Source organism: Physella acuta, unplaced genomic scaffold, assembly GCF_028476545.2.
Source record: "Physella acuta isolate Inbredline_101_S28 unplaced genomic scaffold, ASM2847654v3 ptg000115l, whole genome shotgun sequence".
In the NCBI taxonomy this organism is placed as follows: Eukaryota; Metazoa; Mollusca; class Gastropoda; family Physidae; genus Physella; species Physella acuta.
The window spans coordinates 401698-420161 of record NW_026731635.1 but is presented as its reverse complement, the minus strand read 5'-3'; the positions used below and the strand labels follow the sequence as shown (position 1 = coordinate 420161).

At 42.5% G+C, this 18464-nt stretch overlaps 1 protein-coding gene across 1 annotated transcript in view; it reads left to right on the top strand.

Moving 5' to 3' along the window:
- Positions 1–18235, top strand: part of LOC131934669 (melatonin receptor type 1A-like) — a 46448-nt gene extending 28213 nt beyond the window's left edge. The window contains exons 5-8 of the mRNA XM_059290752.1: positions 667–716; positions 9145–9385; positions 9548–9619; positions 18142–18235. Of these exons, the coding sequence (XP_059146735.1) occupies positions 667–716; positions 9145–9385; positions 9548–9619; positions 18142–18235 (457 nt within the window). The remainder of the gene's footprint in view (positions 1–666; positions 717–9144; positions 9386–9547; positions 9620–18141) is intronic.
- The last annotated feature ends 229 nt before the right edge of the window (positions 18236–18464 follow it).

Genomic DNA, 18464 nt, shown 5'->3' with positions numbered 1-18464 from the left:
CTACAGGTGAGTACTCTTGCTAAAGGTGAGTACTTTTGCTACAGGTGAGTACTCTTGCTACAGGTGAGTACTCTTGCTACAGGTGAGTACTCTTGCTACAGGTGAGTACTCTTGCTACAGGTGAGTACTGTTGTTCTGTATTCTCTCGGTACAGGTGAGAAGTTCAACGTTACACTATACAGTCTCACTTTTCACCGGTGAGTTTAATGTCCCACCTGAAAGTCTCACAGAAAAAAAATTATAGAAAAAAAATAGGCTCACCAACAGTAGGCAAAGTGTTAAGTGTTTAACATATAGTCTCACCTTTTACACGTGATTTAGGCGTTCAGCAAGTAGATTCCTTTTTAGACCTAGCGATCCTTGGGGCATATGATTTAGAGTTCATGTTTCTCGACCTAGGCGTATAAAGGGATAATGTGGTCAGCACCATGCCCAGCCGCCTCTACTTTCCTTAACAAGTTAGGTACCCATATGAGCTGGGTGGACTCAGGGATGTTCCTCTGACTTAAACCCGGATTCGAACTCGAGACTTTCGGGTTAGCAATCTAGTGCTCTACCACAAGGCCACGCCGTTCCATTTCTACCATTAGTACAGTGAGTATAGGCTAAAATTTGAATTATATCAGCTAAGAATGATGTCACAAAAGATCTCTGTTTTGTCCTCAGATACGTCAGGTCTGCAGGTAAACGAATACAGAACTGGGATGTTTGTCTGAGTAAGATTTTGTTTTACAACTCTGTAACATCCCCCACTACCTCTCGTGTCTTGTTATATAGCCAGTGCCAAATGTTCCAAATGAAAGATCCCCGACATTACGATCGCGTCAAAAGGGCCTGAGATTTAAGAACCCCGTCAATACGGCTCCTGAAGTAATGATACCTGTCCATTGGGTCCCCATTAGTTAATCAAGTAGCCGGACATCATCGATTGACCACTGGTGATAATAGTGTTCATTATGTTAATGAATTTGTTAATGACGTTATTGTTAGTAATTTAAGGTTATTAGAGTGAATGAGGGCTTGACTTGAACTAGCAGGTAATAAAGCGTTTTAATTTTATGTATCGGGTAGTAAAGCGTTTTAATTTCATGTATCGGCTAATAAAGCGTTTTAATTTTAAATATCGGGTAATAAAGCGTTTTATTTGTATGCATCGGGTAATACTTACTTTCTTATACAAGAGAAAAATGACCTATTTAAAGTTTCAGGATTTCCCTGACCTAGTTTGTATTTTTAGGAGTGGACCACGTGTAGGCCATAAAATCTGTCACTTGAAAACAAAACAAATACTTAGTGAGGTGTAGTCTAAATATAGCACAACTTGACCCTCAACGGGAGTGATTATTTGCATAGACCATTCTTCAGGACAGTGAGCTTGTGACGTCAGACAAGGAAGCTCACACTTTCAGTTTCAGTAATTTTATTTTTGTTTTGTATACAGAATAATTTATGTAAACGAAACAGTAAAAACTATGCATAAATTACCCAAATGTAAATTACATTTATTACAAGCAACAAATCATGTCGGGTATCATGCATTAAAATCACACACGAAGTTAAATGTGAAAAATCATTTTAATTAAAATAATTAACCTTACGTACATATCTACTTGTTAACTGAGTTGCAGTTATTTACATCCTGTACGTGATTAGAAGTACAGTAAATAGATGTCATGAGTGACGTTTTATGATGTCATCGGTCATGATGTCACATATCCTGATGTGACTTGAGTCGGCTCAAGTGACGTTTTATGTCACAGTATGTGACATCACAATATGTAACTTTATCGCTTAACAATTTAAGATGCCACCCTCACATGACGTCACATTCCATAGAGGTAGGTAACGGGGGGGGGGAGGGGGAGAAGAGAATGGAGGTTCATACCTTGGAATCTTTAAAAGCAATGAATATTAGCAGTTAATTTGCTGTTTGATGTCATTTTAACAAAATGGAAATAAGAATCAACCAATGAGCTTCATCAGGATCCCTTTTGTAAATTCTCGTTTTAAAAAAAAAAATAAGTTAACAAAATAAAGAAACAAGAAGGAATAATTGCAATTCGGATGGTCTGAATGTTATGTAGGCTAATTTAATGATAACGTTTGGGAATATGGGGGCTTACAAGTGTGTGTTTACGTGTGTATGACATATATATATGTGTGTGTGTGTGTGTGTGCGTGTGTGTGTGTGTGTGTCGGAAAAAAAGGAGTGGGGGAGGGTTGGACGTTTTGTGGTGAACAGGTTAATGAGGGAGGTGACACACAAATCTCCATAACCTGTGACATTATTTTTGGGCGACCTTTTTCTTCTAACCCTGCGAGGAGATAACAGAGACTCGTCCTTGACCTTTCTATTCCTGTCTGACCTAGATAGCTCAAGCCGTCAGTGCGCTGTTCCCCCGTCTCCAAATAAAAATTCTGGCGTAATTTATTCAAACCTTGAAAATACATTAATTCTGTATGTCTAATTGTGCATTTCAATTGTGTTTCATGATGCATCCAATGACGTTTTCGGTCTATTTTTATCGCCTATGACGTAGAAATCGGCACGGAGAAGTTGCCGGAAACTGTAAAGGTCAAGGTGTGACCTCAGATAGTTTCGGAAATAAACATTCTCACTAGCCAAACGCTGTAATAAATACATTGCTCTATATTGCAGCTTTTCCGTTCTCTTTATGTTGCGAACTTCTATAACATAAACAAATCCTCTGCTATTTGTCCCCTGTCCCCCTATAAAACTCAAATTGGACGGAGATTCTATCGCATTTGGATTGTTAAAAAAAAAGTTCTAAATCAATGTTTAGGAGAAAACTAACATCCTTTAGGCAACATATGTTTCATGTATGGTTGTTGCTTTTTTTTTAAAATTATCCATACAAAAAATAGAGGCCTAATACGTGTATGAGGGAAGTTATTTAAAGCAACATTGTCATTTTGCTGCCCCTCCACAACAAAATCCTAGGGGGCTTACTCTCGATTACGTCCATACACCACACAAATTTTGCCATTTTGCTACCAATTATTTGAAGCAAAATCAGGCCACGACACCTAACCAGTTAGTTCTGTGTACGCCTTCTGTCACACTGGCAGACCCGCCCTAACAATACCTGACCCCTGTAGACGTTCTAAAACTATTACTTTGACCCCCCCCCCCCCCCCCCCAAAGATTTACAAACACATGAAAGATCACGTATAGGCATGCATTAATTAAACAAAAAAGAGAAAATATGCATTAATTACATTATAATTAATCTGTCATTATAGGAGCGGGAATGGTTTGGACTAGTCATAGCACGAATGACGCAACCGGAAGTTTAGATTTGTCACGTCACCGCGCACTCTCTGTCGTTTGATGGACAAGATAATTCTAGCCAGTGGACTAGACGATTGCGTCAGAGTTTCACAGTGTGGTGCCTTTCTATGACACAGACACATCTCTCCCTGTCAATGTCACCTCTTCCTGTCAGTGTCATCTCTTCCTGTCAGTGTCATCTCTTCCTGTCAGTGTCATCTCTTCCTGTCAGTGTCATCTCTTCCTGTGACACCTCTCTGTGACAGTGTGACACCTCTCTGTGACAGTGTGACACCTCTCATCGTGACATCTCTCCCCTGTTTAATGTAAGACACATAGAATGTGTCAATACATACCACATCACATTGAACATAACACAGCATGTACCAACACATCACATTGAACACAACACAGCATGTACCAACACATCACATTGAACATAACACAGCATGTACCAACACATCACATTGAACATAACACAGCATGTACCAACACATCACATTGAACACAACACACCATGTACCAACACATCACATTGAACACAACACAGCATGTACCAACACATCACATTGAACATAACACAGCATGTACCAACACATCACATTGAACACAACACACCATGTACCAACACATCACATTGAACACAACACACCATGTACCAACACATCACATTGAACACAACACACCATGTACCAACACATCACATTGAACACAACACACCATGTACCAACACATCACATTGAACACAACACGGCATGTACCAACACATCACATTGAACACAACACAGCATGTACCAACACATCACATTGAACACAACACACCATTTACCAAAACATCACATTGAACACAACACACTTAGAATCTTTCTAGCATATTTTATTTATTGTAACAAGGCTAACAAAACCACAATTTAATACATTGGAACTTCATTAACATATCGTTGCAGCAGATTCATATATACAGTCATACATACATTGGTTACATATAAAAGTTTATATTACACCAGTTTAAATATTCAATCATCATTAGTTACACATTATGTAATTTACCATAAATAGACCATATATAATGTAAATGAAATTGCACTTATTTTTAAAGATAACAAAATATATTACACATATTTATGGCTTTAACATCTGATGAGTTTTAAAACTAATATTAGACTAGAAATACATATTTGATTGCTTTCTTGGTGCATACACATACATTACACAAAAACACAACAAAATAAAATAATCATAATTAATGGGGACATGATCCCATTAATTCAAAATGTAATTCCGATCAAAGTAGAAGCAGTCGCTAATTACCGAAACACGCCGCAATAAATTCACCATCCCGACAGACAGTGCAGATCCGGCTATTGACGGGAACAGTACCGCTATGACGTGGGCACAATGTTTCAGTGATTGGGAACGGCGTGCCACAGGTACGTCAAAATATCCTGTTGGTCCACCACGTCTTGTGACATGGGTGGGTTGGAAAATCTACGGGACTGGAAAAACCACTGGAGACTGATGTAATCTACCTTCTAGAAATTTCTGTGAAAAATGTTGCATTTTTTTTATAAAAATAAAACGTATCCACGTCAACAGAAACAGGAATCTTGAAGCTTCACAGCTCCGGGTCAGTGGGCACGCAATGTTTTTCAACTTTACAAGATATTTTTTTAAAAAAATACAGCGTTCTCACAATTCTTGCGAAAATAATAGTCAAAATTAACATAAAGTAAAATATCTGCATATTTTAAGTGGTTTAAGGTTGTTAAAGTATTAAAAATTGAATAGTATTTCAAGTACGAGAATGTGTAAACAGAAATGCTGTTGTGTAGGCCATACATCCAGTTTGAAATAATTAACTCATTTAAACTTTTAAAAAAAACATACAGATATGAATAAAAATTCATAAGAATAAATTGTATTAAAACTCGAAGATGTGTGTCTATAACTCAATAATTATATACAATAATTTAAATAAAGTATAAATTAAGTTACTAATAAATAAATACATTAATATTGCAGCAATTGATTGGAATTCGTTACATGTGGTATGATGGCTTTCTCTGAAAGGACGGAATCTTCTAGGTGGTGTACAGTTAATTTAGCATCTTGTATACGTGACTGTAGTGATCAGACATGCCTTGTAGAAATGCCGTGGCGCACCGAACAAGTCCGAAGCTTCCTTTATACTTCTGCTTGTCGTCCTGGAGAGTTCTGAACGCTGTCTGAAGCGGAGACGGGTCAAAGAATTGGGTCACTGGGCTTTTGTGTTTTCGTAGAAGTTGGTCAGTTTTGCATAAAAGGCTTGAAAAACTTTTCAAAACTTTGCTCAGATCTTGTAAATCTTCCAAGCCTTTGAAAGTTGTTTTAACCCCCACGTCAAAGTACACGATGTACCGAGAGAGGTCGCTGTAGTCTTGTTGTAAGCCTTGCACGCCGACGCCACGGCTGGAGTCGTCTGCTGAGTACTGAGGAAACGGGAGGTTCAGGTTCTTGACTAGCTGGACCTCGTCCCTGGTCAGGTAGATGCGGGCGATCTTGTCCGTGATGTTCTGACACAGCGCCCTGCCGTAGTTGGCCTCAGTGGTCAGGGAGATCAGCATGTCGCCCACTGATTGAGACAGGTCTTGCTCAACGTTCAAGTTCAGCCTGCAAGGGTTCTCAATCACCGGCAGAGAGGAACAATTCATAATCATGATGAGCAACCACGTGTAAGATTTCAAAACAGCAGAACGTAAAATGGACATCATTTTTTAATTCTTAAAACTAATTCTGCGAACTTTCGTGGAGTATGTTTTTTAAAAAAATGTGCCCCATACTAAATGATAAACATTTATATAGTCCTCATTTTCTTTCGGTTTCTATATTTTACACGCCACCCACTCACCCCTGCCCAGGGGTTGTCCACGTCGTTTCAGTTTTGTGGCACATTATTTCCACGGTTTCGATTGGTCAATAGTGAGTTCTAAAATTAGACACGGTAGCCCGAAGTCTACCTGTTCCTGGTACAGCCAATGATAATCCCCTAGGCGATTCCCAGCTGACTCACTACTTCAGGTCCTTGAAGCAGGCGACATCAAACTTGAGACTTTATCTTGTAGATCTAACGCTCTCTGACTTAATAAAAATAAGACTTCATTGTGTAGATCTAACGCTCTCTGACTTAATCAAAATAAGACTTCATTGTGTAGATCTAACGCTCTCTGACTTAATCAAAACAAGACTTCATTGTGTAGATCTAATGCTCTCTGACTTAATAAAAATAAGACTTCATTGTGTAGATCTAATGCTCTCTGACTTAATCAAAACAAGACTTCATTGTGTAGATCTAACGCTCTCTGACTTTATCAAAATAAGACTTCATTGTGTAGATCTAATGCTCTCTGACTTTATCAAAACAAGACTTCATTGTGTAGATCTAATGCTCTCTGACTTAATCAAAACAAGACTTCATTGTGTAGATCTAATGCTCTCTGACTTAATCAAAACAAGACTTCATTGTGTAGATCTAATGCTCTCTGACTTAATCAAAACAAGACTTCATCTTGTAGATCTAATGCTCTCTGACTTAATCAAAACAAGACTTCATTGTGTAGATCTAATGCTCTCTGACTTTATCAAAATAAGACTTCATTGTGTAGATCTAATGCTCTCTAGCTTAATCAAACGAGACTTCATCTTGTAGATCTAATGCTCTCTGACTTACTTCCGCCATTTAATTTAACAAAACTTGTCTTATTTTTAATAGATATAGATCTAGGATATTCAAATATTTGTATCAAGTTGATATTTAATTATGAAGGGGGACTGGGATAAATGTACATTCCAAGAAAAACTTTGCTAATAACAGAAACTAGAACGTCCCATGCAAGCTAAACGGTCTAGATACAATCAAAATTGGACAATCCTATCAAGTAGAAAAACCGAAATGGGACAGTCCTATCTAAAAGAAATACCAAAATGTGACAATCCTATCTAAAAGAAACATAAAAGTATAATAATCCTATAGAAGAAGAGAGACTATGTATATTAAAATAGTGCCATCAAATAGAAATAAAACCAATTCATCCAGGTTGCTTGTAACTATATAGAATTTGCTAAAACTGAACCCACGTTTGAATTTAGAAGAATACATCCAGTAAATAATTGGAGAATCATCTGAGATTGATCTTAGAGGGCTAATAAAGTAACGAATAGGGCAATAGGGCGACATTTGAACCCCACTCCTTATCCCCACCCTTTTTCCGATACTTACCACAACCTGACTTTCACTTTTATCCCCCCCCCCTCCCACATCATTTTGCTACCCACCATATCCCAACATCCAACCCCCATCCATTGGCTACCCACCATATCCCAACATCCACTCCCCATCCATTGGCTACCCACCATATCCCAACATCGACACCCCCCATTGATTGGCTACCCACCATATCCCAACATCGACACCCCCCCCATTGAATGGCTACCCACCATATCCCAACATCCACCCCCTATCCATTGGCTACCCACCATATCCCAACATCGACACCCCCCCCCCCCATTGATTGGCTACCCACCATATCCCAACATCAACATCCCCCCACCCATTGCTTACCCACCATATCCCAACATCCACTCCCCATCCATTGGCTACCCACCATATCCCAGCATCAACATCCCCCCACCCATTGCTTACCCACCATATCCCAACATCAACATCCCCCCATCCATTGGCTACCCACCATATCCCAACATCAACATCCCCCCATCCATTGGCTACCCACCATATCCCAACATCAACACCCCCCCATCCATTGGCTACCCACCATATCCCAACATCAACATCCCCCCATCCATTGGCTACCCACCATATCCCAACATCCACTCCCCCATCCATTGGCTACCCACCATATCCCAACATCCACCCCCCATCCATTGGCTACCCACCATATCCCAACATCCACCCCCCATCCATTGGCTACCCACCATATCCCAACATCCCCCCCCCCATCCTTTAGCTACCCATCACATCCCAACATGCAACCCCATCCATTGGCTACCCACCATATCCCAACATCCACCCCCCCCATCCATTGGCTACCCACCATATCCCAACATGCAACCCCATCCATTGGCTACCCACCATATCCCAACATCCACCCCCCCATCCATTGGCTACCCACCATATCCCAACATCCACCCCCCCATCCATTGGCTACCCACCATATCCCAACATGCAACCCCATCCATTGGCTACCCACCATATCCCAACATCCACCCCCCCCATCCATTGGCTACCCACCATATCCCAACATCCACCCCCCCCCATCCATTGGCTACCCACCATATCCCAACATGCAACCCCATCCATTGGCTACCCACCATATCCCAACATGCAACCCCATCCATTGGCTACCCACCATATCCCAACATGCAACCCCATCCATTGGCTACCCACCATATCCCAACATCCACCCCCCCCCCCATCCATTGGCTACCCACCATATCCCAACATGCAACCCCATCCATTGGCTACCCACCATATCCCAACATCCACCCCCCCCCCCATCCATTGGCTACCCACCATAATCCCAACATCCCCCCATCCATTGGCTACCCACCATATCCCAACATCAACATCCCCTCCCCATCCATTGGCTAGCCACCATATCCCAACATCATCATCCCCCCACCCATTGGCTACCCACCATATCCCAACACCCCCCCACCCATTGGCTACCCACCATATTCCTACATGCTCCCCCCCCCCCATCCATTGGTTGCTCACCATATCCCAACATGCACCCCCCACCCCCAATCCTTTTGCTTCTCACCATATCCCAACATGCATGCCGTATTTCCTCTCCCAGAGCGGCGTGTATCCAAGTCAGACATCAACATGATGAAGTCTCTCTTCGTCGTCTTCGTCTGTCTGGCCGTCTTCATGACGCCCTACATGATGTCCCTGCTCATCGACACGGACAACAGCTGGCCGTCCACGGCGCACGTGGCCTGCACCTGCACGTCCATCCTCAACAGCAGCATCAACTGGCTGTTGTATGGTCTCATGAACCACCACTTTAGGCACGGTTATAAGGAGCTGCTGGATGGGTGAGTTTAGGGAACTAATGGATGGGTGAGTTTACTGGATGGGTGAGTTTAGGGAACTACTGGATGGGTTTAGGGTACTACTGGGTGGGTGAGTTTAGGGAACTACTGGGTGGGTGAGTTTAGGGAACTACTGGCCTGCACCTGCACGTCCATCCTCAACAGCAGCATCAACTGGCTGCTGTATGGTCTCATGAACCACCACTTTAGGCACGGTTATAAGGAGCTGCTGGATGGGTGAGTTTAGGGAACTAATGGATGGGTGAGTTTAGGGAACTAATGGATGGGTGAGTTTAGGGAACTACTGGGTGGGTGGCCTGCACCTGCACGTCCATCCTCAACAGCAGCATCAACTGGCTGCTGTATGGTCTCATGAACCACCACTTTAGGCACGGTTATAAAGAGCTGTTGGATGGGTGAGTTTAGGGAACTAGTGGGTGGGTGAGTTTAGGGAACTAATGGATGGGTGAGTTTAGGGAACTACTGGGTGGGTGGCCTGCACCTGCACGTCCATCCTCAACAGCAGCATCAACTGGCTGCTGTATGGTCTCATGAACCACCACTTTAGGCACGGTTATAAAGAGCTGTTGGATGGGTGAGTTTAGGGAACTAGTGGGTGGGTGAGTTTAGGGAACTAGTGGGTGGGTGAGTTTAGGGAACTAGTGGGTGGGTGAGTTTAGGGAACTACTGGATGGGTAAGTTTACTGAATGGGTGAGTTTAGGGAACTACTGGGTGGGTGAGTTTAGGGAACTAGTGGGTGGGTGAGTTTAGGGAACTAGTGGGTGGGTGAGTTTAGGGAACTAGTGGGTGGGTGAGTTTAGGGAACTACTGGATGGGTAAGTTTACTGAATGGGTGAGTTTAGGGAACTACTGGGTGGGTGAGTTTAGGGAACTAGTGGGTGGGTGAGTTTACTGGATGGGTGAGTTTAGGGAACTACTGGGTGGGTGAGTTTAGGGAACTACTGGATCGGTGAGTTTACTGGATGGGTGAGTTTAGGGAGCTGTTGGGTGGGTGAGTTTAGGGAACTAGTGGATGGGTGAGTTTAGGGAACTACTGGGTGGGTGAGTTTATGGAATAGTGGGTGGGTGAGTTTAGGGAGCTGTTGGATGGGTGAGTTTAGGGAACTAGTGGGTGGGTGAGTTTACTGGATGGGTGAGTTTAGGGAACTACTGGGTGGGTGAGTTTAGGGAACTACTGGGTGGGTGAGTTTATGGAATAGTGGGTGGGTGAGTTTAGGGAGCTGTTGGATGGGTGAGTTTAGGGAACTAGTGGGTGGGTGAGTTTACTGGATGGGTGAGTTTAGGGAACTACTGGGTGGGTGAGTTTAGGGAACTACTGGATGGGTGAGTTTAGGGAGCTGTTGGATGGGTGAGTTTAGGGAACTAGTGGGTGGGTGAGTTTAGGGAACTACTGGCCTGCACCTGCACGTCCATCCTCAACAGCAGCATCAACTGGCTGCTGTACGGTCTCATGAACCACCACTTCAGGCACGGTTATAAGGAGCTGTTGGATGGGTGAGTTTAGGGAACTAATGGGTGGGTGAGTTTAGGGAACTAGTGGGTGGGTGAGTTTACTGGATGGGTGAGTTTAGGGAACTATTGGGTGGGTGAGTTTAAGGAACTACTGGATGGGTGAGTTTAGGGAACTACTTGATGAGTGAGTTTAGGGAACTACTGGGTGGGTGAGTTTACTAGATGGGTGAGTTTAGAGAACAACTGGATAGGTGAGTTTAGGGAACTAGTGGGTGGGTGAGTTTAGGGAACTAAGGGATGGGTGAGTTTAGGGAACTACTGGATGGGTAAGTTTAGGGAACTACTGGATGGGTGAATTTAGGGAACTACTGGGTGGGTGAATTTAGGGAAATACTGGGTGGGTGAGTTTAGGGAACTAATGGGTGAGCGAGTTTAGGGAACTACTGGGTGGGTGAGTTTAGGGAACTATTGGATGGGTTTAGGGTACTACTGGGTGGGTGAGTTTAGGGAACTAATGGGTGAGCGAGTTTAGGGAACTACTATTTGGGTGAGTTTAGGGAACTATTGGATGGGTGAGTTTAGGGAACTACTGGGTGGGTGAGTTTAGGGAACTACTGGGTGGGTGAGTTTAGGGAACTAATGGGTGAGCGAGTTTAGGGAACTACTGGGTGGGTGTGTTTAGGGAACTATTGGATGGGTTTAGGGAACTACTGGGTGGGTGAGTTTAGGGAACTGTTGGATGGGTTTAGGGTACAACTGGGTGGATGAGTTTAGGGAACTAATGGGTGAGCGAGTTTAGGGAACTACTGGGTGGGTGAGTTTAGAGAACTATTGGATGGGTGAGTTTAGGGAACTACTGGGTGGGTGAGTTTAGGGAACTACTGGGTGGGCGAGTTTAGGGAACTACTGAATGGGTGAGTTTAGGGAACTACTGGGTGGGTGAATTTAGGGAAATACTGGGTGGGTGAGTTTAGGGAACTAATGGGTGAGCGAGTTTAGGGAACTACTGGGTGGGTGAGTTTAGGGAACTATTGGATGGGTTTAGGGTACTACTGGGTGGGTGAGTTTAGGGAACTAATGGGTGAGCGAGTTTAGGGAACTACTATTTGGGTGAGTTTAGGGAACTATTGGATGGGTGAGTTTAGGGAACTACTGGGTGGGTGAGTTTAGGGAACTACTGGGTGGGTGAGTTTAGGGAACTAATGGGTGAGCGAGTTTAGGGAACTACTGGGTGGGTGAGTTTAGGGAACTATTGGATGGGTTTAGGGAACTACTGGGTGGGTGAGTTTAGGGAACTGTTGGATGGGTTTAGGGTACAACTGGGTGGGTGAGTTTAGGGAACTAATGGGTGAGCGAGTTTAGGGAACTACTGGGTGGGTGAGTTTAGGGAACTATTGGATGGGTGAGTTTAGGGAACTACTGGGTGGGTGAGTTTAGGGAACTACTGGGTGGGCGAGTTTAGGGAACTACTGAATGGGAGTTTAGGGAACTACTGGATGGGTGAGTTTAGGGAACTACTGGGTGGGTGAGTTTAGGGAACTACTGGGTGGATGAGTTTAGGGAGCTGTTGGATGGGTGAGTTTAGGGAACTACTGGATGGGTGAGTTTATGGAACTACTGGATGGATGGGTTTAGGGTACTACTGGGTGGGTGAGTTTAGGGAACTATTGGATGGGTGAGTTTAGGGAACTACTGGGTGGGTGAGTTTAGGGAACTACTGGGTGGGCGATTTTAGGGAACTACTGAATGGGAGTTTAGGGAACTACTGGGTGGGTGAGTTTAGGGAACTAGTGGGTGGGAGAGTTTAGGGAACTACTGGGTGGGTGAGTTTAGGGAACTACTGGATGGGTGAGTTTAGGGAACTACTGGGTGGGTGAGTTTAGGGAACTACTGGATGGGTGAGTTTAGGGAACTACTGGGTGGATGAGTTTAGGGAGCTGTTGGATGGGTGAGTTTAGGGAACTACTGGATGGGTGAATTTATGGAACTACTGGATGGATGGGTTTAGGGTACTACTGGGTGGGTGAGTTTAGGGAACTATTGGATGGGTGAGTTTAGGGAACTACTGGGTGGGTGAGTTTAGGGAACTACTGGGTGGGCGATTTTAGGGAACTACTGAATGGGAGTTTAGGGAACTACTGGGTGGGTGAGTTTAGGGAACTAGTGGGTGGGAGAGTTTAGGGAACTACTGGGTGGGTGAGTTTAGGGAACTACTGGATGGGTGAGTTTAGGGAACTACTGGGTGGGTGAGTTTAGGGAACTACTGGATGGGTGAGTTTAGGGAACTACTGGGTGGATGAGTTTAGGGAGCTGTTGGATGGGTGAGTTTAGGGAACTACTGAATGGGAGTTTAGGGAACTATTGGATGGGTGAGTTTAGGGAACTACTGGATGGGTGAGTTTATGGAACTACTGGATGGATGGGTTTAGGGTACTACTGGGTGGGTGAGTTTAGGGAACTAATGGGTGGGTGGCCTGCACCTGCACGTCCATCCTCAACAGCAGCATCAACTGGCTGCTGTATGGTCTCATGAACCACCACTTTAGGCACGGTTATAAAGAGCTGTTGGATGGGTGAGTTTAGGGAACTACTGGATGGGTGAATTTATGGAACTACTGGATGGATGGGTTTAGGGTACTACTGGGTGGGTGAGTTTAGGGAACTATTGGATGGGTGAGTTTAGGGAACTACTGGGTGGGTGAGTTTAGGGAACTACTGGGTGGGCGATTTTAGGGAACTACTGAATGGGAGTTTAGGGAACTACTGGGTGGGTGAGTTTAGGGAACTAGTGGGTGGGAGAGTTTAGGGAACTACTGGGTGGGTGAGTTTAGGGAACTACTGGATGGGTGAGTTTAGGGAACTACTGGGTGGGTGAGTTTAGGGAACTACTGGATGGGTGAGTTTAGGGAACTACTGGGTGGATGAGTTTAGGGAGCTGTTGGATGGGTGAGTTTAGGGAACTACTGAATGGGAGTTTAGGGAACTATTGGATGGGTGAGTTTAGGGAACTACTGGATGGGTGAGTTTATGGAACTACTGGATGGATGGGTTTAGGGTACTACTGGGTGGGTGAGTTTAGGGAACTAATGGGTGGGTGGCCTGCACCTGCACGTCCATCCTCAACAGCAGCATCAACTGGCTGCTGTATGGTCTCATGAACCACCACTTTAGGCACGGTTATAAAGAGCTGTTGGATGGGTGAGTTTAGGGAGCTGTTGGGTGGGTGAGTTTAGGGAGCTAGTGGATGGGTGAGTTTAGGGAGCTGTTGGGTGGGTGAGTTTAGGGAACTAGTGGATGGGTGAGTTTAGGGAGCTGTTGGATGGGTGAGTCTAGGGAACTACTGGATGGGTGAGTTTAGGGAACTACTGGGCTGGTGAGTTAACTACTGTTCTGACGATTCGAGGCAAAATACAGGAAAATGTTCGTGATAGTAACGCTGCGTCTAGCCAGAACTTTCTCAGCTCTATTTGCGTACCTGACTCGAATTGGGGAAATAAGGAAGACTAGGGGTTGTGCTGAGTAGGTCTACATAAAGTATTCAAGGAGCTTGATTGTTGAACGTCAGTTCCTAAATAAGAACTTCTAAAAATCGACTGCTTTGTAATAGTATGAATGGAACTGAATGTTTTGAAAGTCCTTTAATTAAAAACGATTGTTTTGTAAATCTTTGAATAAATTAAATGGAAACCAATTTTCCGTGCACAATGGAAGTTTTTAACTACACGAGTTAAAAGCTTGTTACCCATCATTCAGTACACAAAAGTTCTCCCACACAAAAGAAATAGGCCAAATTCAACGCAAACCTCCAAGTTTTAACCTGGTTTTCAGAAAATTGTTCTGCTAAGCTGGGTAAAAATTGTTGTTCTGGCTTTAATGGTTAAAAAAAAAAAAGAAATGAAGTCTTTATTCGCGTGTAAAAGATTTTCTTCTCATTTCTAGTGCTATAGAGCCAGATCTTACATAAATCGAGACTAGCCAAAACAATTATTTTCTTACCAGTAGCGTACGCAGGGGGGGGGGGAGCAGGGGGAGCGGCTGCTCCCCCTCTGGCCATTTTCAGCAAAATGGCGCCTTTTTTGGAAACTTTTTAAACTCAAAGTTTGAATTTTGTTAACAAAATATTTTTGGTCGGCACATCTATGTAAATCACAAGATTTCTTTTCATGCAGCAATTAAGCATTATTGTACTAGTCTAGTAGTGTCCACGTTTACAACACGTATTAACAGCTGCTTCAGTTTGCCATCCTAAAAAAAGCCATTACTATGCATTGCAATGTTTAAAAAACCTTTACGGGTAGTACCACTCGGCAAGAGGGGTGTTAAGTTTAAGGCAACTGTATAATGTATTTGCTTACGAATAATTGCATTAGAAAATATTATACATAAAACTTCACACATAATTACTTTATATATAAAGTTTGAATCGTGTGATTAATTTAAAAAAAATTACAATACAGAAACAAATACAACTGATGTGGCACCTCTATTTAGAATTACTTATGGGCAAACTGCGTAGCGGTGGGAAAATTTTGACACGGTCAACAACGTCATCACGATGAAGTAGTAGTATATGACAGTTTGGGCGATAATGATTACGATTACAAATTATATGAAACAGTTACAACCCCCCTCCCCCATGGACCCTTCTGTAAACAAATATTGAAATCTATTTCTGAATCAGTATACATGTGTAATATATATATATATATATATATATATATATATATATATATATATATATATATATATATATATGTATGCTTAGAACAGTCATCTAAAAACTGACGCTATGTTCACTCTGAGTTGGTTATCTCTCCCCCCCCCCCCCCCCACACACACACCTCACCACCACAATTATGTAGAGCGACATTAATGTCACACCTAGGTATACACTGGGTTGGATAATTGACCTAAAGTGACCGGACAAGTTAGCGTGTTTACACACAGACAGACACACAGACATACAGACAAGATTGCAAAATTATGTTTTTCCGTATCAGTTAGATGTAAACGTCGAGATTTGTAAAAATCTCGATTTTTTTTGCACGATTACAAGACTTTCTCTATACTTCGTATATACGAGAAAGTAAAACTGATCTTTAAAGAACACAAAGAAGCAGTAGTTAATTAAAAAAATATATGATCTGAACTAAAAAAACGATATTTAGTTAATGTAGGCTGATAATCCGAATGTTTTTCTATTATGTCGAAAAGCGAGCTTTTATACCAACTCTGATTTCAAAAACTTTCATTATGCTGTAATACTTTAGCATTTATGATGACGATATATTTAATTCTGATTATAGACAAAAACATTTTGTAAACACGAATAGTGTTAAACAATTTCATTTTATTCTTAAGCAATTGTTTATTTGTTTTGACATGTATAATTAAATGTGTAGATATATACATATTTATATTAAGAGAGTTATTATTTCCCCTATTTCACTTGTCTTAAATAATTTCCAAGGAAATATGTAAGAATTTTTAGCGCAATTTCCATACGGACAATTGCGATTATTTTTACAAGAACGAGAAAAATGGCCCGTTGAGGAAGGATACACCGGGCGCTAGGTTGATAGTGCTGTCTCTTTTCTCTAAACTAAAACCAACCCACCCCCCCCCCCCCCACACACCACCCCCACCCTCACCCCCCCAACCCACCCCCACCCCCAGCCCCCAAAAAAACATGTCTACCGTCCCATTCAGCGAAATATAATTATATACTTTTTCCAGTGTCCGCCCCCTCCCCGAAAATTCTACCCCCGCCCCCGAAAATTTCAAGTACCCCACCCCTCTCCGGGGAGGAAAAAGTCTGAGAGAAACACTGGTGTCGCGCTTAGCCACTACGCGAAGAATTGCATTAAAGAAATTGCGAGAAAACCACTTTTTAGATTAGACACATTAATTAGGCGGTAATTTTATTATAGAGTATCGATGAAGAAACCACCCCACCCCCCCCCCACCCCCCACCCCCCCCCCCACCCCCCACCCCCCCCACTCCCAAAAAAAAAAACATGTCTACCGTCCCATTCAACGAAATATAATTATATACTTTTTCCAGTGTCCGCCCCCCTCCCCGAAAATTCTACCCCCGCCCCCGAAAATTTCAATTACCCCCACCCCTTTCCGGGGAGGAAAAAGTCTGAAAGAAACACTGGTGTCGCGCTTAGCCACTACCCGAAGAATTGCATTAAAGAAATTGCAAGAAAACCACTTTTGAGATTAGACACATTAATTAGGCGGTAATTTTATTATAGAGTATCGATGAAGAAATTTCTTTTGAGTTGGGGAGGGGGGGGGGGGGGGGGGGGGGCTCAGACGTTCTTACGCGGGGGATGGGGCTTCGCCCCTACCCGAAGAATTGTATGCAAGAAACTCTTCACGCAAACCACTTAGATTAGACAACATTTCCTCTTTATTCAATGTTTACGCCAGAATCAATGACGTCATTATATTACTGTGAGATTATTTTCAACTCTATGCTAAATGTGTCGACGTCATACTTCGTTTTTCGAATTACTATGCATGTTTTTAAATTGCTTGTCTTTTCTCTAGAGCGTTCTTGTCAGACAGATAGATAGATAGATAGATAGATAGATAGATAGATAGATAGATAGATAGATAGATAGATAGATAGATAGATAGATAGATAGATAGATAGATAGATAGATAGATAGATAGATAGATAGATAGATAGATAGATAGATAGATAGATAGATAGATAGATAGATAGATAGATAGATAGATAGATAGATAGATAGATAGATAGATAGATAGATAGAGAGACAGCGAAACTATTATTATAGATTACAAAACAGATTGTGTTGCGTTCATTGTTTTTGGTTGTAGTGTGTGTGTATATTTTTTTTTGTTTTTTTTTTTTTTTTGTTTAGATTGATACAATTTTTGTTTTGTCGGTCTACATTGTGTGTTTTTTCTTATTTCTTCAGAGTGCTACTTCAATTTATTTTACATCATAGCGCAGGAATGACATACAGCTAGTAATTATATATATATATATACGCGTATATAGAACGTGTTAAAAATTCGGCGCCTTTTTTTGCTCTTTTCGCTCCCCCTACAACGAAAACCTGGATACGCCTCTGTTTCTTACCTCTCATTTTTAACCGGACGTCTGAGTTTGTGATTAAATTCCCTCTTCCCTTCATTTCTCATTAATACGTTTAATTCTAAAGATTTATAATAACACTACGAAGCATTGAGAAGTAGAGTTGTGGATTGCTGTTGTAGTTCCAATACAAATGTCCTCTCTACTTTCCAGATTTCTCCGACTCGTCGGTCTAAAGACTCGAGAGAGTACCGAGGGCAGCGAGTTGAAGCAGAAGCAGGAGAACACGCTAGAGAGTACGTGTTGAGTGGTTTACTACCAGACTAAGTGCTTTACGCTGGCTGGATTAGCCGTACCTTCAGTCGTCAGCACAGCACGTGATTACAGTGCTCCATTTGCTTGGATACTCCGTTAAATATATGTTGACGTGTGTAGTCAACATGTGTGGGGTCAAGGAAATGGTCAAGCGTGTGGTCAACATGTGTGTATGGTCAACAAGCGTATGGCCAAGAATATGGTCAAGCGTGTGGTCAAGT